Source organism: Lynx rufus, unplaced genomic scaffold, assembly GCF_022079265.1.
Source record: "Lynx rufus isolate CCGP_SWC_20201006 ecotype Redwood Valley unplaced genomic scaffold, mLynRuf1.p SCAF_18, whole genome shotgun sequence".
NCBI classification, from domain to species: Eukaryota; Metazoa; Chordata; class Mammalia; order Carnivora; family Felidae; genus Lynx; species Lynx rufus.
In genome coordinates this window covers 26,577,099-26,598,584 of record NW_025814832.1, presented here as the reverse complement: position 1 = coordinate 26,598,584, position 21,486 = coordinate 26,577,099, and the positions used below count along the sequence as shown (strand labels likewise).

General features: G+C 52.8%; 1 protein-coding gene across 1 annotated transcript; it reads left to right on the top strand.

The window, feature by feature from the left end:
- The first annotated feature begins 4,952 nt into the window (after positions 1-4,952).
- Positions 4,953-21,106, top strand: TNS4 (tensin 4). The gene is made up of 12 exons (XM_047080410.1): positions 4,953-5,391; positions 11,653-12,076; positions 13,148-13,572; positions 15,650-15,736; positions 16,071-16,196; positions 17,378-17,470; positions 17,576-17,653; positions 18,464-18,532; positions 19,250-19,418; positions 20,103-20,171; positions 20,429-20,455; positions 20,965-21,106. The coding sequence occupies exons 1-12, from the start codon at positions 4,953-4,955 to the stop codon at positions 21,104-21,106; spliced, it is 2,148 nt and encodes a 715-aa protein (XP_046936366.1).
- Positions 21,107-21,486: the final 380 nt, after the last annotated feature.

The following is a 21,486-nucleotide window of genomic DNA, read 5'->3' as shown; positions in this document are numbered from 1 at the left end:
GACTGGATGCCCCCTTGCAACTCTCTGGGACCCCTGGCACAGAACAAGGAGGGGGTTGGGGCCAGGGAGAGGGGATGTTTAGACTTGAGGTCTTTCTGCCATCACCCCTGCATGGAACTTCCACCCTGGGGGCACAGACCAGACCATGCAGAAGGGTAGCCCCTGAGTGAATGAATGAAGAGGAGCAAGGTTATGTACGAGCCCTTCTCAAAGTCCTCCAGACACTCAGAGCGCCTCCCCTTGGTTCAGAAGCCCCATTCCCAGGCTAAGAAGGAAAAAAAAAGAAAATAGAAGATCTATGCCCAGGGGCACCTGGGTGGCTCAGTCGGTTAAGCGTCTGACTTCGGCTCAGGTCATGATCTCACGGTCCGTGAGTTCGAGCCCCGTGTCGGGCTCTGTGCTGTCGGTTCGGAGCCTGGAGCCTGCTTCGGATTCTGTGTCTCCCTCTCTCTCTCTGCCCCTCCCCTGCTCACGCTCTGTCTCTCTCTCTATCAAAAAATGAATAAACGTTAAAAAAAAAAATCTATGCCCAGCCTTAATTCCAGTGCACCCCTACCCTGGGCTTGCCACAGTGTGACCCAGCCCAGAGAGTACAGGGGAAGGGTCCTTGCTCACCGATGTCCTCCTTTCCCAAAGGCAAGGACTTCACTTTCTGCTGGTTCTGCCAGCCCGCAGTCCCTTTCCTGGCTGCCACATGGTAGGAGGAATGCCCACAGTGCACCTTAGTCCTAAAAGGACCTTGTCCCTAACAGGTAGAGCTTGTCCTAATAAGCAGGGCTCCACTGACCACATGGTACATAGACCCCTCTCTCCCATAACAAGGGGCATGGGGCAGGGGGCAGGGGAGCAGGCAAGCAAGAAGCTTGGGAAACATACACGCGCACACACACACACACACACACACACACAGCCCCAGCAAACGCCAGGCCGGGTCACCACCCATTGCTTCCCTTCCCTGGTGCCCGTGCCAGCCCCACCTGAGCTCATCCAGACACAGGAGGGGTGGGGCCTGTGGGCTATCAGCCACGTGTAGGGCCTGGAGGGGAAGAGGGAGGGAGGGTGGGAGGGCCAGGTGCTGCTCTTCAGGCAGGTCTGAAGGTGAACTGCACCTCCCCCTTGAGCAGTCTTGGTCCCAGGAGTCAGGAGTGAACACAGCCGTCTGCCCGCCCTGGACACCAGGTATGTGCCTTTATTCTTTAAGGATAAGAGAGGGAGACTCAGCACCTTCACCAACCTCATTTAACCCTTTGTCCTCAGCTTCTCCACGTGTCCTGGGGCTCCAAGTGAAGGTGGAAAGGGGAGGAGGCCGTAGATGACAGAGAGATGGTCTCAGGACCACAGACCCCAGAGTTCAGTGCTTTAAGAGAAGGAAATCTGTACCCTTCGGTGTACAGATGAGAGAACCAAGGTCCAGGGCTGGGGTGGAAAGAGGCTTGCCCAAGGTCACAGAGACTTGGGAAGGGAATGGACAGAGAACCCAGGCCTCCTGCCTCCCAGCCCACAGCACGAAGCCGGTCCCTGAGCCCCCATGCTGGGCCATTCAGAGGCTGCCAGGAATCGAGGGGGGGTGGGGCATGGCCTTCCGAGGGTCTGCTTTAGTGAGTCTGGGATGGGAAAATCAGAAGCCACTCTTCAAGGATGGGGGTGGGGTGGGGATGGGCTGTAGAGGCAAAATGCTTTGGAGAGGAGGCTCAGGCTTCACCTTCTGTCGCCCTCCCCCTTTGCTGACCTGGGCTCATAATAGGAGGGAGAGAGTAAGTCAATGAAATGGAAACAGGGATTTGCCAAGGTATCAGGATCCCCCTGCCTCCGGAGCCCTTGGAAACAAAGTTATTTGAGTCCAAATCAGAAAGGGGAATATATGGGAAGAACCTATGAATAGGGCAGAGCTGGCTGGAGCCCTATACACCCTCAACACATACAGAGGCAGGTGTGTGCGCGCGCACACACACACACACACACAGAGTCTGGAGCCCCAGCAACCCTCACCTAGAGGGTGAGGAAAGAAAGAGCTAGAGAGTGGGCTGGTGAGGGTGTCCAAGAATAAAGGAGTGAGATCCAGCCCCTGCCCTGGAAGTGTTCAAGGTGAGAAGAGAGTTTGAACAAGACCCTGAGGGGCTACCTGCCTTTCACTCAATCCCAGGCCTGTCCCACTGGGTTCCAGAATCCCAGAAGGAGCAGATGTGAAATGGGTCTTAACTCTGAAGCAGTAACACAAGGTTAAGAGTTTGGGACTGTGGAGCCAAGACCATCCAGGCTCAAAACTACTGGGTTCAAACCCCATTTCCACCAGTGGATTCTGCAGGCTCTATGACCTGAGTCAAATCCCTGAACCTCTCCAGCCCCATAGTAATAGTACCCTCCTCATGGAGCCACGGAGAAAATGAGATGAGTACATTTTAAGCTCCATTATTATTATATCCCCATCATACAGATGGGACAACTGAGGCCCATAGGGGAAAGGGTAGCAGTTTTCCAATCAGTAAGCAGGCATCCCGAGTGATAACCCCAGCCCACAATGTGCTCTGCAAAGTCAGTAACCCCAGGCTCCTCTGTGGGGCCCAGCCAAAAACCCCTCAGGGTGCACTGAGATCCTGCCCCAGTAAACTCAGGCCACTTGGAGCATGTGAGGAAAGAGCCACAGCTCCGCGTCCTCGGTTGCTCCTAGGAAGGAGCTCAGAGGACTATTCCCTTCCACTGCCATTTATAGACATCCTTCCCAAGCTTGGGATGCACCGCCCCCTCCAGGCCCCAGCCAAGGAGAAGTCTGGCAACAGAGCCTACAGGAGCCATGGGGGACAAGGGAGACTGGCTTTTCTCATTAATTTGCTGTGTGACCTTGGGCAAATCGTACACCCTCTCTGGACCTCGGATATCCCTCTGCATTTGAACTCCATGCGGTAAGGGAGTTAAGAATCCCAAGTCCCGCAGCCTGGGTTTGAATCTCAGCTCTACTTTTCTGGATGTGTGACCTATGCAGATTCCTTAACCTCTCTGAGTCTCAGTTTCTTCACCTGTAAAATGGACTAGTTAATAGAGATACAACAATTCCTAGTGATGTGGGGGATTCGAATAGTTACCACGTGTAAAACACATAGGTGAGAGCTTGGCACATGGCGAGTGCTCAGTAAACGGGAGCTATGATTACTATTATGAAAGTGTTATACTCTACATAAGCCCTTCTCTCCAAGTATTTAGAATTGCCCAGCTGCTTTCACTCACCGATTCCACACCTCTCTCTGGGAGGGTACAGGGCAGGAATTCTTATTCTCAGCTCACAGACTAGGAAACTCAGGGTCAGAGTTACACCTTACAGAGCTGTTTGAGCTGGGACTTGAATCTGAATCTTCAGACTCCACAGTTTGCATTTGCCCTAGACTGGTCTCTATGCCTTCTCCAGCCCTGGGGTCTGATGTGATGGAGGCGTTTTGGAAAAAGGGAGAAGTAGAGTCAGGGAGCGTTGTGGGGCACACAGTGAGGCTCAGGGCTAACAGTGGTCGTACAACCAGCAAGTCCCCTCTTCTTACAGTTTTCTTGGCAGCCCCAATCTCAGAACCTGTCACCACCTACCCAGCCCAACCTATAAGAAACTACTAACATGTGGTATTAAGGCTAGACAACAAGAACTTTCCACACTAAGGGAAACAGGGAAGTCGGAACATCTCTTTCCCAAATGAGCCCACAGGGAATGATTATCAACTGATGATGTCACTGCCAAGCTCAGAACTATTCTGTGTCTCCTCATTGCCCTCAGGGTGCAGCAGGCACTACAGAGCCCAGCCTACATCTGCAGGGTCTGGCCAGCCTGCCTCCCCCCACCTCATCTTTCCCCCCATCCAACTAGGTGCTCTCTGTTTCTCAGATGCTCAGTAATACCTAGTGATGTCCCCTGCCCACGAGGGCCCTGAACATACCTGTCTCTTCACCCTACCTGCCTTGCTCAGCTAGCTCCTGCTTTTCCTTGTTGTCTCCCTTTACATGTCCCTTCCTCCAGGAAGTCCTCCCTGACCTCCACACCAGTGCCTACAGAGTCTCCTTGCTTTGCCTCTTCCCTGGTAACCCTGTTTAGAATTGCTCACCTGCTTGCTTGTCTGTTTCACCAATTGGCCCACATGCAGTAGCAGCTAAATACAAGGTTTCTGACATCAGGCAGGCTGAGGTCCTGTCCTGCTCTGATACTTGTTGGCCGTATGACCCTTGAGCGGGTAACTGACTGCTCTGTCTCTCCAGTCACACATCATAAAACGGAAAATAATAGTATCTACCTCATATGGTTGTTAGGAGGAGTTTAAATGGCTTTCTGTGTAATATGTGTGCATAGTAATTACTCAATAAATATTAGCTAGTATTTATTTAATAAATAAGGCTGTGACATAGTAGATATTCAATAACCTCTCAATAAAAGAGATTTTATTTAAGAATCACTTACATAATGCTTTTTATGTGTCACACACTGTTCTAAGTATGCTACAAATCTTAACTCACTTTACAGATCAGGAAAACTGAGGTACAGAGAAGTTAATTAACTTGTCCAACATTGTACAGCTACTAAGTAGTAGAGCCAGGATGCAAACCCAGACAGTCTGGCTCCAGTATCCTTGCTTCTTATTTTATTATTATTTTTTAAATACTTATTAAGTAATCTCAACACCCAACATGCCACCCAAACTCACAACCCTGAGATCGAGAGTCACATGCTCTTCCGACTGAGCCAGCCAGGCGCCACTCCACCCCCACCCCCACCCCTGCCAGTATCCATGCTTTTAATGAATGAATAAATAAGCCTTTGCTTTGTGGGGAGGGGTGGCAGGGGCTTCATCTACCAAAGTTACTCAGTTCCCAACCTTGGTATCTTTCAGGTCCTGGGAGCTTCCGGTTGGCAAGCGACATCTCTGGGGTGTAACTGAGGCTGATTTGAAACCAGAGGTAAACCGACAGTCACTGGCCCCACCATGTCGCAAGTGATGTCCAGCCCCCTGCTGGCAGGAGGCCATGCAGTCAGCCTGACTCCCTGTGAAGAACCCAGGAGGGTCCTGCACCCAGCACCCAGCCCCAGCCTGCCACCCCAGTGTCCTTACTACACCACAGAAGGCTGGGGAGCCCAGGCCCTGATGGCCCCTACACCCAACAAGGGGCCCCCCAGCAGGCTCCAGCAAGGCCCACAGACTGGGGCCAAAGCCAGCTGCCTCCTACAGTCCCCTGGTGAGCAGGCCTCAGGGGCCCTGGAGGACCTTGACTCCTACATTGACTTCTCACTGGAGAGCCTCAACCAGATGATTCTGGAACTGGACCCCACCTTCCAGCTGCTCCCCCCAGGAGCTGGTACGCCCTGGGCCGAACCCACCCAGAGCATTACCACAAAGAAAAAGAAAGACGAGCCTGAAGCCTTGGGTAAGGACATGGGGCGCAGTGCCAGGAGGGGGGACCAGACCTCATGAGGAAGAAGGACTTTTTCCAACAAATCAGAGGAGCAGGAGACTATGTCCTATTGGGAGGTGCTGTGCAGCCCTAAACAAGTTACTTAACCTCTGTTTTCTCTCCTGTATAAAGGAGATAAATACAAGTTTCCCTCACTATCCAATTCTATTTTATTACTGAGTTTGGAAAGGTGATGGATACCTGTTTTATGCGATTTTTCAGACTTTAAATAAGCTACTATATATAAGAATTTCATACAATGCCATGCAGTAAATAAGAGCTTGATAAATGCGGAATCCCGGAACCTCACCGTTCTATGGTATATCTCTTGAGGTCCTAACCCCGGTCCCCTGAAACTCTTGTAGGATTGCTCTCTGGGCCCCTGTTGCTGTTTAGGGGAGTATCTCTCTGGGGAGTCCCAAGCTGGAAGTAGAGTCACAGAGGTCAGTCTACTTAGGGCAGAACCCTGCTGTGTCTCAGGGGTGGTGTGCTGGTAAATGTCTAACACCTAGCTCCACGATGGGATGGGAGAGAGCCCTGATTTGAAACATCTGCCACCAGGACCGATTTCAAACTATCTACATGATGTCACTGAATGTAGCACTGGAAAGACATGCCTGTACAAGGCCGTTATTGTATTTATAGTATTTCTATTATACAATACAATAGATATTAATAACCTCAAGAATATAGATGATAATGGAGTGCCTGGCTGGCTCAGTCAGAAGAGCATGTGACTCGTGATCTCAGGGTCGTGAATCTGAGCCCCACGTTGGGCGTAGAGATTACTTAAATAAATAAAACTTTTTAAAAATAGAGTATAGATTATAGTAAAATAATTGGAATGTGGTGAGTTGTATTTATTACTTTTGTTTTTACCATAAGTTATTTCGTTGTAAGTTTGCATGATTAAAAAAATGTTTAATGTTTATTTATATTTTGAGAAAGAGAGAGACAGTGCAAGCGGGGGAGGGGCAGACAGAGAGGGAGACACAGAATCCGAATTAGGCTCCAGGCTCTGAGGTGTCAGCACAGAGCACGACGCGGGGCTCCAACCCATGAGATCATGACCTGAGCCAAAGTCGGATGCCCAACCGACTGAGCCACCCAGGCGCCCCTATATAATTTGATTTTTAATCATGTCTAAGTTTAGAACTCAGCTGGACAAAATCTGAAAAATTTAACAATCAGCTCCCATGGACTGGTACGACTAACTTCAATATACCACCACATCTAAGGAATTCTAGAAATCCCTACATCTGGTGTCCGTTTCCCCAACAAAGAGTTTCAAGTATACTCTGAGGATAAGGATCAAGAAGCAGCAGCCCCATTAGATAGGCCAAAAGACTGAGATCTCCAGGGCGTTAAACATGGATTAAGGGGTACAATTAGGATTAGAGATAGGGTCCATAAGAATTTCTACTTATTGAACGCTTATTATGTCCAAGCACTGTGCTGAGCCCCTTACAGGAGAACATTTAATCCTCCCAATCTATTCCCATGAAATATTTTCTGCCCATTTTACAGATGAAAAAACTGAGGCTGATGGACTTCAGTAAGGAGCCAGTCCAGCCTAATCACTGGAGGTGGACAAACCTTATACAAGCTATTGACTTCACTTCTTTGTCTCCTACTCCTCGTCTGTAAAACAGAGATGAGTTCTTACCTCAAAGAGGGTTGCAGGGATTAAAAGAAATAACACTTGTTGAGGGTTTATCACAAATCCTGGCACACTGTTAGTCATTATGAATGACAGCTGGGTTTTTTCTTAATTTTTTTTAACATTTATTCATTTTTGAGAGTGAGAGAGACAGAGCATGAGCGGGGGAGGGGCAGAGAGAGAGGGAGACACAGAATCAGAAGCAGGATCCAGGCTCCAAGCTGTCAGCACAGGGCCCGACGCGGGGCTCGAACTCACAGACTGCGAGATCATGACCTGAGCCGAAGTCGGATGCTCAACTGACTGAGCCACCCAGGCACCCCACAGCTGTTTTAATTAAACACTGGGGTTGCATTTAGGACCAGCCCCAGGATAGGTTCAGGGTCTGGGGCGGAGGTGAGCCCAGCACCCAGGTCCTCTGGCGCCCGAGTTCCCAGCCTCCAGCCTGCCTCCTCCCCCTCCCATTGAGCATTGCCGACCAGGGCTGTTATAAGAACCACCTCTATGCCCCCAAGGTCTTCCTGCTTCTGGAGGCCAGTCACAGGCATGTCTCTGCAGGGAAGGTCGCTTGGGTCTAATTACCATTGGCAGGAGCAAGCCCAGGGCTTTAATGTTCATGCCCCAAGGCAGGGGTTCCACACATTCAAGGCCAGCTGGGGCAAGACCAGTCTCTGTGGAGCATCCACATGTATGGGGTGGGGACGCTGACAACCAGGCCCTTTCTCCAGGGGCCAAAGGTCAGTAGTCTGGAAGCTCAGATGCTCTGAGCTATGGCCACCTGACTCTGGGTAGCAGAGGGGTTTGGGGAATGAGTGGGCAGCCAACAGTGGTCAGAGGGTCCTGATGAAGCCCCCCCAGCTCTGCCCTAGCCTCTTGTGGTGGAATAAGAAAATACTCTCTCTAACCTCCACCTGAATGGCAGTGATGCCTGGGAGCTCACTACCTCCTGAGAGAGCCAGCATAGTCAGCTCCCAGTTAGACTGTGATCACTAATAGCACATCACTGTGATGGGTGGCAACTGTCTCATGCACCTCCACCTGCCGAAACCCTCGCCTCAGACCACCACTCCTGGTGACGGCAATTGCCAGCCCATGGCAGCATAGCTAATTCTGGGCACAGTGGTGAGTTCTCATTGGGCCAAAGGTATCCAAATGTGTGGGATGCCCCACCTTTGCCTCTCATCCCTCCTTCTCTTGGGGTGTCAAGGGGAATTGTGGTGCTAGCGGATGTTTACTGTTTCTCTTTGTCCTCACTTGGCAAAATTAGACATTAAGCGTCGGCGATCCTATGCTTCTCCCTTCCCTAAATGTACATAGATTTTGTAGTGCATGATCTCAGCATCGACCCTGTGAAGGAAATAGTGGCAGGCTCATTTCACAAATGAGAAAATGAGGCTCAGGGAGAAGAAGAAGTAATGACCCATGGTCACACAGCCAGTGAGTCATAGGCCAGGCCTCAAAGCCCAGGCTTCTGGCCTCCAGAGTCTGTGTTCTTGCCTTTCTCTCTTTGGTGCTAGTTTCCTGCCCTCCAGAGCTTTGAAGAACAAATCTGTTTGGAGGCAGCCTGAGGGCTCCTCTTCTGGGGTTCCACCTCCCCCCAGTACTCACACTGCCCCTGCCCCAGTACCCACCTCCCCCAGCTCCCCTGCCCCTGCCCCTTCCTTCAGACTTACCCTGGGTGGGGGTGGGGGGGTGGGGTGGGGCATCCCACCAGGAGGATGGCTTCTCCAAGCAAACACCATATCCATCTCCAACACCCCTCCCCATCTTTGGAACAGGAGCCCACATTTCATTTTCCAGCAATTTCTGCCAGGCAAGGCTGTTTGCCAACCCCAAGTGAAGGGTGTTTAATAACTATCTCTCTGCCCCCCACCCACGGGCCCCCTTCCACCAGCCCAGCTTGGTGCTGGCTCCTGCATCCACCCAGCACTGCTCAGACTTGCCCCACGGGCCTGTAAACAGCGGCTGCACCCTGGGGAGGGTGTGGGGGCCTCCACTCCCCCAGCCACATGCACCTCAGGGCAGCAGGGAGAGGTGACTCACAGCTCCAGGACTCCTTCCGTCCTCCCTTCCCAACCCTACTCTGCAGTCCCCAAGAAAGGCCTTTGGTTGGTGTTTGGATGACCCAGTGAGTAGGAAGCTCAGAGCTTCACCAGGCCAAGAGACCCTCTCCAAAGCAGCCAAGGACTTCTCACAAGGACCAGGCCTTGGGAAAGTGTCCTGAGGAGCCCCTCCTCCTAGAAGGGGCCCCCGAAACTGAGCACAGGAGCAGGAGTCAGATTCCTCCGCTCCCTGGCTGTGTGGCATTGGATAACTCACTCAACCTTTCTGAGCCTTGATTTCTCATCTGTTATATGGAATAACATTTTTTACTTCAACGGAGTTGTTATGAGGATTAAATGAGCCAATACAGGTAATGTGTTTGCAACAGCGCTGGCACACAGCACTCAATAAATACCAGCCTTCATTAAAAAATTATGCAATAAATGCCAGCTCCATTGCCACATTTCTCTGAGCCTCAGTTTCCTCCTCTGTAAAAGCAATGGCTGCTGGCATTGAGCATAAGGGCCGAGAGGATTACAGGTATAAGCACTATAAAGTCCTATAAAAATAGAAGTTGTGCTTGCCAACCTTCCGGAAGAATCCACCCCATTCCAAGACCTCTACTTTTTCAGAACCCACAATATATTGTGCCAAATCGTCTTCTCTTGCCCTCAGCAGTAGGACTGCCACTTTAGCTGGACAGTGTCAGCCATCTGACCAGTACTGGCCTCAAAAAGCAGGCACTCAGGAGAAGTTCCCTGAAGCCCACCATGCGCCAAGCTCCAGGCATCGTTCATCAATGTATCTTATCCTTACCAAAATCTCGGGAGGTTGTTTTTAGATCCCCACTTTGCAGATGAGGAAACTGAGGCTCACAGTGGTTAGGAACGTTACCTGATGCCTCTTGGCGGGAAAGTGGCAAAGCCAGGATTCACACCCAGGTTTGTCTGACGACAAAGCCAGGCCTGTTCCTCTACCCCTTGGAACAGCATGCTCAGGTCAGCCTCCCAGCCCCCCTCATCTGATGTAATCCTCCACCTCCACCCTAGCCCAAAGCAGGCTCAGACAGAGGCAGTAACCGCCAGCAGGCTCAGAGGTCCTACCCGGGAGCGGGCTGGGGCAGGCAGGGATTCCACAGTCATGGTGGGCGGGAGTTGGTGCATGTGCCAAAGCCCAAGGGGGTGGGAGGCCGGCAGACAGGAGCTGAAGGTGCAGTTTCCCGCTGACTTTGCCCCAGTTTCCATCCTGGGAAGCCGGAGGCAGGACTCAACAGGCCTCCAGGAGGGAGCAGCTAGGTAGCCCCCCACACACACACACACACCTTCCACCACCTTTGCTGGAACAGCACCAAGGACAGTTCCCTTCCCCCAGGTCAGGACCAGGGGTGTCCATACTCACCCTGGAGAAAACCACCCAGTGCCCCACTCCAGGGAGGAGCAATTTCTCAGAACAAGAGTCCTGGATGCCCCCATTGGGAAAAGGAAAGAGCACTGGAGTGAGCCACCACCCTGGGGCATGTTTAATATCCAACAACTGTGCACCAGCTAGAAGCATGACCTGGGAGGTCCACAGCTTGATAATGTAGCAAACCCTACCTTCTGGGAACTCCTGCTCTAAAGCGGACTTCTCAAAACTCTAAAGTGCACTCAGATTCCAGGGAGTCTTGCTAAAATGCAGACTCTGATTCAGCAGGCTTGCGGTGGAAACAGATTATACGAATCTTACCAGCTCCCAGGTAAAGTGGTGGTGCTGGGCTGGGCTGGGGGCCACAGTGGTGTGGCTTGGTGCACATTGGAACCAGCTGGGGGACTAAACAAACAACCTGAGGTGTGGGTCTATACCAAATATTCTGATCTATTTGGCACAAGGTGTAGCCTTGGGCATTAGGACTTTTAAAAGCTCATCAGATGAGTCTAACGTGCCACCAAGCTTGAGACCCCCTGCCTTCATTGTAGACACAGATGTAGAAACACCCTTCAAACACCCTGACCAATGGAGGCATCAGAAAATGTGACTGGCACACTCCAAAAAGCAGTAATTTCAACCTGGGGAGGGGGACATTCACTCAGGAAAAGATTCCCTAGTTTAAAAGATTTATGTGCCAAGAACGGTGCTATGTCTCCTACATTCATCTTGTCTCATCCTTACTGTAACACAAAGAGGCTGGGTATAGTCACCCCATTTTACAGGTGTGGAAGCCAAGGTTCTAGTTGCTGAAGTCCTTTGGCCAAGTTCTGTGATAGTAAGTGGCAGAGTCAGATCTGAAACCCAGGTCTGTCAGGTTCCAAGACCTGTGTTCATTCCACTGCATCTCCACATGAAAGGAAGATATCACAAAGAGGGTGACTTTGGAACAGTGCCTAGAAGGTGGAGCTGGGTGCTAATCCTAATCCAGCAAACTCCTCCTCCCTGAGCCTGTTTCTACATCGGTCTAAAAGAGGAGAGACCAGATGGGCTTGAGGACTCTTCCAGCATTCCTGTTCTGTGAATACAGGCTCCCAGGTTTCATCGATGCTCTGCTCTCTCCCCAGATATAAAGTACATCGAGGTGACCTCCACCAGATCAAGGTGCCATGATGGCCCCCAGCGCTGCTCCAGCCCATCTGTCACTCCACCCTTCGGCTCCCCGCGCAGTGGTGGTCTCCTCCTTTCCAGAGACATCCCTCGAGAAACTCGAAGCAGCAGCGAGAGCCTCATCTTCTCTGGGAGCCAGGGCAGGGGGCACCAGCGCCCCCCTCCCCACTGTGGGGCTCCCTCCTCTCATTCCCCACCCTCTCCCAGCATCTCCATCCCCTGCATGGGGAACAAGACGTCAGGCCCCCATGGCTTGGGCTCCCCACTGGTGGCTTCTCCAGGCTTGGAGAAGGGGCTGGGGGGCCTGGCCCCACAGCGGGGCAGCAGGGTCTCTGTATTGTCAGCCAGCCCAGCATCCGACATCAGCTATGTGTTTGGAAGGTAGGTCACTCCCATCATAGCTTCTGATATTGCCTCCACAACACACACACACACACACACACACACACACACACACACAGATCCTAAAATAGATGGGCACCCTGCTCTATCTGAGCAAAATCAGGATGTGTACCAAAAACATGAGTGAATATTCTCTTTTACGCCATCACAGCCATTTGGACCTCAAGCTTTCCTCAAGCACTTAGAATATAACTCAATATACAAAGATTTTTATTCATGCCTACCTCTTGGGAAAAGAGCTGATGAGGCTTACCTGCATCCTTTCCAGCATTCATACAATCCATCTCAAGGAAGAGAGCTCTTTTTTCAACCTCAAAACACAAGGGCATAAATAAAATTTGGGGGCTTAGGGAAAACCATTTAGGAAAGGAAAGCCTCCCTCCTCTTTATTGCTAGCAAGACCTAGGAGGAAGGAGGCCGACCTGCCTGAGCATTATTCCTAATTGCCGCAGCCCCGTGTGCAGGCCTCACAGTGGAGCTGCACACACACACACCCTGCCCAGGAGGACCAAACTGCAGGACCTCTGTCCCCCACACCGACTCCAAAGCTGCTGTGCCAAGGCAGTCGTTGGCAAGGAGGTTGGGATTCCACAGCCATGGCCGTTGGCATGGGCCTCTGAGCTCAGAGAGAAGTCTGGCTGGATGCAGAGCTGGCCCCCTCCTCTTCCTCCAGCTGGGGAGCTCCCTCTGCATCCACCGTAGACACGGTCCAGCCTGGGTCCAGCCTGCGTGCAAAGCTCTTGGGAGTATCGGGGTGCTTGTGTGATAGCTGTCAGAACTTCCTGGCTGGGAAGGCAGAGGGAATCCGGTCCAGCCCAAGCCCACATGACCTGCAAGGAATCAGCTCATTGGCCACTTTAAGTGACCAAAGACTTGGCAGTACAGAGATATTTCTGTACCCTTCAGCATCCCTTGGGGATCAGGTGGGCATGTACTTTGTCCTGGGCTATGGGGAATGGAGTATACAATACTCTGTTTAACCAGAACTCTAGGCCCCGAGTGTCCACTCTGACATCCTAACACCCTGCCTGTCTGGTGCCCTCCCTGCAGCAGCCAGTCCCTCCTCCACTCCAGCATCTCCAGCCATCAGTCATCTTCTAGGTCCTTGGAAAGCCCAGCCAGCTCTTCCTCCAGTCTCCACAGCCTTGGCCAAGTGTCCCTGTGCACGAAAGCCAGTGACTTCCAGGTCCCCAGCAACCCCACTGCAAGCATGGGCCAGCCCAGAGCAACCCACTCCCCACCACTGGCCAAGGAGCATGCCAGCAGCTGCCCGCCCTCCATCACCAACTCCATGGTGGACATACCCATCGTGCTGATCAACGGCTGCCCAGAACCAGGGTCTCCTCCATCCCAGCCGACCCCAGGACACCAGGACTTTGTCCGACCTGGGGCCACTTCTTCTGGTCACTCCTGTCCGGCCACCAGGAGCCACAGCCAGACCCTGCCAGATGCCCCTCTTACCACATCCTCGGAGGGTATGTTGTAATTCAATACTTAAACCGTTGTGAAGTTTGGCTTGGGGGAATAGATAAAACATCAGTGGGGTTCTGCAATAGCAAGTCAACACGCTGAATACCTACTGTGTGCCAAGCACTTTGCCAAGTAGTAGGGACAGAGAGATGGCCACTGTCTAGAAAGAGATACAAAAGCCAAGGAATCCGTGTAGAGTAGGATAAACACAGAAGTAAACAGATGTCCGAAGTCTTGGGGGGGTCACAGAGGGAGGAGTGATCCTTTTAGTCTGAAAAACTGGGAAAGCTCCTCAGAGGACGTGACATCTGAGCTGAATCTGGAAAGTGGATGGAGTCTGTAGCCAGAGCAGGAGAGGAGGGGCATTCCCAGCAGAGGGAACAGCGAGTCCACAGTCATGAAGGTGTAGAAGCACATGCATGTTTAGGAAATGACTGCAGTGTTGGGTGTGGGGTCAAGTCATTGAGTAATCTGGGGCCAGATTGGGAAAGGCCTTGAACCCCAGGCTAGAGTGGATTTTACCCGTTAGGCCACGGGGGCCTTAGCAGAGCGTCTCAATCGAGAGAGTGATGGGGTCGGAGGTGCACGTTTGATAGATCACTCTGGCAGAGGAACTGTAGGGAGAACTGTTTTGTTTTGGTTTTCATCACGAAGTGGTCCGACAAGCTATAATGGGGGCCTGAACCAGGGCAGGGCAGGGCAGTGGAAGAGAGAGGACGGAGCCAAGAGACCCTCGGGATATGAAAACAGCAGGCTTGATGACTAACCCACAAGAGGGAGAGGGAGAAGGAGAGTCAGTCCTACCTCTGACGTTCATGGATGACGAGCACACAGAGGGCTGACCGAGACAATGCATTCCAATTCAGACAGCTAAAAACCACAAAACAGCAAACACCCTCCTTCCCGTAGTCTGTGACTACAGGCATCCAAAAAGAACAAAACCAGCCAGAACCCAAAGCAGGAAACACAGAGGCCCAGCCTTAGCACCCACGGGGTACATCTCTCCAGAGTAAAGCTCTTGCACAGCCCCCGGGGACACTGTCCCTGCTCTGGCCTCATTCAGTCACCTCCTTCCTGAGGCTTCTCAGCCCTCACTCAGCCACAAGCATCGGGGTGACTCCTGGGGGGTGTGATGTTCACTCTGGCCCACGCTGCCATTCAGGGAGCCATGTCAATGTAAGCAAGAGAAAATGGTATGACGGGTGTGCTTTGAATCTGCCCTGATCGTTTTCCCAGGGCAAATCGTTTGCAGATTTTAGTCCTTTTTTTTTATAATGAGTTACTCTCAACCGGCCATAACACACCTTTTTAAGATGCCAAAATTGAGAACCACAGCTCTCTGTCTTAGGGGACCCGGGAAAATGGCCATTCTGTCATTTCAAAAAGCACATTTACTTAGCCTGGTAATATTCCCATCCTGGTTTGGTGATGCCCCAGGATATCACTAATTATACCCTGGAACCTTATCAAATTCTGCAAACCATTCTCAAAACAAAATCCATGCTAATCGCCTAGGCTATTGGAGTATTAAAGACCCTCAGAGGCTGGTTAGTACATTCGGTCCTCTCTGGGCTTCAGGAGCAAAACAATTGTCCCAAATCAGAGTCAGGAATCCTGTCTCCTGACTTCTTCTGCACAGGCTCATCGGCCCAGATCTGCTGCTTTCTTTTCCTCAACCTTTTCTTTCAATTTCTTTTCCAACCCCCCCCCCAAGACACTTGTAGGATTCTTAAGGAGGAAGAGAGGGTAAAATCGAACAGATGATGCATCTCAGAATCTCTTATTTATCCCTTCTTTCGGTCCACACCAGACAACACTAGATTTGAGAAACTGTTTCTCATTAAACTGAGATTTTTATCTGTTTGTGATTCATTACCAAGGATACAAGGGGAGACTCCTAAGTCCTACATGTGCCAAGCCCTGGAATTCTTCTGTTGGATTTTGCCTCTTGCAGGACGTTGGAGATACAATGGGGTTGGGGTAGGGTGGGGAGGGTTGAACGGGACCACTGCACAGAGGAGGGGGGAGGGTCTCTCAGCTCCCCTCTGTCCAGCCTACAAGGTCCACCCTCTCTGTCTCCAGGTCCCCCCAGGGACATGCAGCCCACGATGAAGTTTGTGATGGACACATCTAAATACTGGTTTAAGCCAAGCATCACCCGGGAACAAGGTAAAAGGAAGCACTGTGTTTCAACGGATGAGTGACCCAAGAGTCTGGGTTCCCCACCTTGTATCAGGCATATGGGGCCCTGGGTCATGTTAGGGGAGGGAAAGACAAATGGTAGGTCCAGGGAAGGGGGTTATCCTGTGAACCTCTTGTCTCGAGGAAATAGAGACTGCAGCAGGAAGGGTAGAGATTAGATAATAGAAAGGACTTCCTGGGAACAAAAAGTGATTCTGTAATGTCTGCTCTATGAAGACCTAAGGGGGCTGGGGGACAGAGGGTGTCCAGAAGAGAGGGAGGAGGGTGCGGTTAACTGTCTCTGACCCAAGGATTGTTCCAGCAATCGAGCTGCTGAGGAAGGAGGAGCCAGGGGCTTTCGTCGTGAGGGACAGTTCTTCCTACCGAGGTTCCTTCGGCCTTGCCTTGAAGGTGCATGAGGCTCCTGCACCTGCCCAGAACCGATCAGGTATGCACCGGTCTCTGTCCTCACTCAAGACCTCGCAGACGCAATGGAGTGTGGTAGGCTTTAGTCCCAGTTCTGCTGCTGCCTTGCAGCAGGCCCGTAATGACAGCTGGGAGGACGGTCTACCTCAGGGCTCTCCCAGCTGCCTTCCTGCAGGGGGACTCTAGAAGGAGCTCCTTCCACGGCAAGCCTAAGCTGCTTCTGCCTCCCGGAGTCCCCAGATTCCCCACTCTGCTCTCCTGGGGGGCCGAAGAGGAAGTTCCCAGCCCCTCTCCAGGATCCTCTCCTCTGGGCGCCCACCTCTGTCCAGACCAGACTTATTGTGAAGGAACCTAAGGTAGTCATAACGTGTGTGCCCTAGCTTATGATATGTGTGTGACAGTTTATCACATGTGATAGCTTATCACACGCTTTCCCGTGGCCTCACACACAACACACACAGCTGTGGGGCATCCACCCTACACCAGGATACCTCGCTGGGAAGACAGATAAAGACAGATCATATCATTATAGTACAAGGTACCTAAGTACCAGCCCCTCACCAAACCCCAGAATTGCAGCTCTCACATGACGAACAGATGAGGTAAATGGGGCTCCGAGAATTAGCTGATGACCCCCCAGAGCAAGGATGAAAACCCCAAATGCATGCTCTCTACACCACGCCTCTCTGTCTAAATAAGAAAGTGATCTCTGGGTGGCGCTGGTTGTCAACGAGCCTTGCCAGCGAGCACAGAGAGGAGGAAGCCAGGGGCTGGTGAGAACAAGCAGACGGACATTGTTCACCCTCCAGGGCCAGCCTGGCGTCAGCAGGGACCGTCTGGTGGAGAATAATAGCCCCTGGGAAGGAGTGGGTAGGGGGAGAGAGAAATCAGGCTGATGCGTTAAAATCTGATTTGAGTAGTCATTGAGGACCAACCCCTGTAGCTCTTGAAACCAAGAGAAGGATCTCCTGAGAGAATTACTGGACACAGAAGCCTTTGAGCAAAGGCGTTGACACCTCCTTTGTGGGAGGCATTGAAGACAGGGTTCTTACCAGCAGTCCCACCCAGAGCCAGGGGGATGGACAAGTTCACCTCTGGACAGACCAGGAGGAGGCAGGTCAGGGAATGAGATGGTCAGCGTTCGGCCAACACTGGACTCTGGAACTCCCATCCACACGCACTCTTTCTTCTTTCTTTGTCCAGGTGAGGACAACAGTGACCTCATCCGCCACTTCCTCATTGAGTCTTCTGCCAAAGGGGTGCATCTCAAAGGAGCAGATGAGGAGCCTTACTTTGGTGAGCGTCTCCGGCCTGCAGGCCCCGGGGTGGGCCCTGCCCTTCCGGGCCGGGAGGCTGGTCGGGGACAGGCCTTCTCACACAGAGCTGCCCATCTCCTTGCAGGGAGCCTCTCTGCCTTTGTGTGCCAGCATTCCATCATGGCCCTGGCCCTGCCCTGCAAACTCACCATCCCGCAGAAAGGTGGGTGTGGGCCCCAGAGAGGCAGCATCGGGGCACTGGGCCTGTGTGTTCCTACTACAAAGGCTCCTAGTGGTCACATCTCACCTTATTTATGGATTAGTGTCACAGTTAAAAGTGCTTTGTCTAGCATCCATCCGGCATCGCCACTTCCTGGCTTGAGGAGGTTGACCTCTCTGAGCCTCTGTTTCCTCCTCTACAAAATGGGGACAGCCGTCATCATACCACAACTGTGTCAAATAGGTGTTATCCTCATTTCACAGATAAGAAAAAGGGGGCTCAAGGGGCTGAGTAATTCACCCCAAGGTATACAGATCATACATCAAACCGAGACCAGGAAGTCCCATCCGGAGCCTACAGCCCAGTAGGCTGGTGAGCCGGACTAGACGATCTCAGGGTGTGCAGGAGGAGCAGCAGGGCGGTTCTGGGAGAGGAGTCGGGGCAGGGGAAGCTGCCAGTGTGGTGATGTGGAGGGCCTCCCTACTTTCTGAAAAGAAAGGTCTGGGTTTAGGAAGGGCCTGAAAGAAGGGAGGAGGTCAGAGGCTCCTGAGGGTCAGGTGATTACAGCAGATCCAGGGGCTGGAGGAGTGAGGAGGAAAAGGAGGGATCAAAAGACTTGCAAGCTAGGCATCTGGGGAGCCCCAAGTGGCCCCGTTTGTCCGATTACGGTAATCACTCCAGGTTCCTCAGCGGCTTGCTTCCTGAAGGTGGGGGCGGAGGTGGGAGAGGTTCAAAGGGATTAATGTTCCTAAGAGAAGGGTCCGTTCACTCCGCCCCCGCCCCCTCCGGGGCCTGTTCTTTGCTTTGGCTCAGAATTGGGAGGTGGAGAAGCCTCAGACCCTGCTACAGGCAGCCGGGCCTCCTGCCTAAAGAAATCCGCAGGTGAGTGGCATGGAGGAGGCTCCAGTCTTGGCTATGCCCCCGCGGGCACCTCCCAGCCCCACACTCACTCACATGGGCATGCAGGCCCGCACACGTTCCCATCACAGCTTTATTTCTTCATCCTTAAAAAGGTGCCCCGGTTCTCCCCATCCCTGTAAACCCGGAGGTGAAAGGCCGCAGGCCTGGGGGGTGCAGGCAGTGTGCAGAAGACAGGGAGGTGGGTGAGGCTTACACCCCATCCTGCACACATATGGGTACATGTGGACATGCCGAGGTCTCTCTGGTCCTGAGGGACCTGCCCTGGAGGTGGTCTGTGGGCCTGGGATCCTCTGTGGAGTGTCAGGTCCAAGTCTTGGGGGTTTCCAAGGGGGAAAGGTCGTTCGTCTTCTCGTCCAGAGGCCAGGCACAGATCAGCCCTTGTCTGAGTGACATCTCCTGCAACGGGCCCCTCCCCATCCTTGTCTTCTCCACCTTCTCTTGACAATGAACCAGGGCCCCAGGGTGGGTGGAGGTGGAGGCAGTGCCACCCATGCTTCGGGACAGAAGGAAGGTTTGTCTGGACATCCCTAACATAGGGCAACAGCCCCTCCTTTACTCCACCCTAAGGGCCAGAGGCCAGAGCAATGCAAAGCCACAGATGATCCCGAAGTCCTCTGGGACTGGTCCTCTGCATGGCGGATCCTGGCAGGGCCCAAGCACAGCATTTACCTTCCACAGGCTGCCATGCCCTATACTTGACCTCCGTGAGTGTAGAGACCCTGAGCGGAGCCCTGGCCGTGCGGAAGGCCATCTCAACCACCTTTGAGAGGGACGTCCTCCCCACACCCACCGTGGTCCACTTCAAAGTCACCGAGCAAGGCATCACCCTGACGGATGTCCAGAGGAAGTAAGGGACTTCCCTTGCCCTGGGGCTGCTGGGCTGGGCAGGGGGAAGTGGAGGGGATGGCTGAGACGGCCATGGATCAGTGATGAAAGTAAGATTCAGGATCGTGGACCCAACGTGGTCAGTGACTTGCTGAGTGACTCCAGGCAAGTTCCCTGCCTTCTCTGAGCCTCACACCAATGACCTCCTACCAAAGTCCCCCTTCCCTATGACCAACAGAGATGGAATTAACCAGGATTCACTGGGCACTGGTTAAATCTGCATCCATTGATGGCACATCTGCAAAAGGCCAGACTCTGGCTGCCCACTGGGACACACTGGATGAGATCACTCCTTCCCCAGGCTTAGGGCTTCACAGTCTAGCAGGAGCCCGGTCCTGGGCTGGAGGAACAAGAGATGAGCAAGATGCCATTACGATCCTCAAGCAGTTACATGACACAGTGGGCGTGGGGTGGGAAGAGGGTAAAAAAACCCCAATATGTAGGACACAAGGCAGATTCATTCCATGACTGGAAAGAAGTGCCAACGTGTGCCCCAGGGCCCAGCAGGGCAGGCTGTAAGGGTCTAGCTGGGAGGTTTCTTAGAGAGCAGGGCATGTGACCTCCGGGAGAGCTGGAGATGATGGAGGTAGGACATGGCCCTGGGATAGGCTCTCATCAGCTCTCCTTCTCTCCCTGCCTCTTCCAGGGTGTTTTTCCGGCGCCATTACCCCCTCACCACCATCCGCTTCTGTGGCATGGACCCCGAGCAACGGAAGTGAGTTCAAGGCTGGGCTGAACTCAGGAAAGCCATCCAGGGCCTAGCTGCCCACTGGGGTTTCTTGCTGACTCTGGGACTGGGATCACAGACAGAGCCTGTGAGCCTCGAGGGGCCAGGAGCAACGGGATGAGGGCAGGGTGGGACCCCGTGGGGTGTGGACGCAGTTGGCCGTGCTCCCCTCGCTGCTCAGCCAGAGTCCTGCGGAATGCAGAGAGGTCTCAGTACTCATAAATGTCCATCTTCCTTTCCAACAGGTGGCAAAAATATTGCAAGCCCTCCTGGTAAGGCCTTCCTGTGCACTGTCAGTCACCATAAAAGGTCTCCCTGGGGCAGGGCCTGGGACCCAACAGGAGAAGGGAGTTACAGAAGGAGGGAGCCCCTGTCCTGATCTTAAGAGAGCCCATGGTTTTGATGGGGTGGCACCAGCCCCAGTCCTCAGAGAGCCTCCAGTCTGAAGGAGGAGTCATGAGCCTGGGAGCCCCCAGTCTAATGTAGGAGGCACAGGGTCTAACCTCAGGGAGCTTTAATCTATAGGGATGCCCAATATGATGGTCAAAACACATCCTTGCCCTCAGGAACCTCCCACTAGGATGAGGAATACACAGGTCCTGTCCTCAGAGCCCCCCCCCCATTCAAAATGAGGGAAACTTAGATCTTGAGGAGGAGGAGGCATATCCTATCCTCAGCGAGCTGGGGAAGGGGCAGCGGGGAGAGCACTGTATTTGCTGAGATCACCTCTCCTAACCTCTCTGGGCCCCACCACCTCACTCAGCCTGTGCTCTCCCACCAGGATCTTTGGATTTGTGGCCAAGAGCCAGACAGAGTCCCAGGAGAATGTATGCCACCTGTTCGCAGAGTATGACACGGTCCAGTCGGCCTCCCAGGTCCTCAGCCTCGTGGGTACTCTGCTGCAGGACACAGAGAGGATGTAGGGGGAGGGAGCTCCCTCTGCACCTTCCCAGACATCCCATCATACACTGATGAGCCAATCTATTGGACTGGAGGAGAGAGATACCACACCTTGGTGAAACCCTTGAAACCCTGTGACCTTCATCAGTGACCTTCAGCCAGACCCCACTGTGTCTCAGTTTCCTCAACCAAATAAGGAGGCCATAGACAGGACCAGCTGTTCTCAGACTTTGGTGGGCATCTTAACAAGTTCCCTGTGATCCTGAAGCACACCCACACCTGAGGACCACATGGAAACAACCTCTGAGGACCCCGGACTCCATCAATGTGGATACTACCAACACAGCAGCTTGAGTTAGAGACGTGTGACCCTCTGTCGTGGCAAACAGCAGGTGCTGGGTCA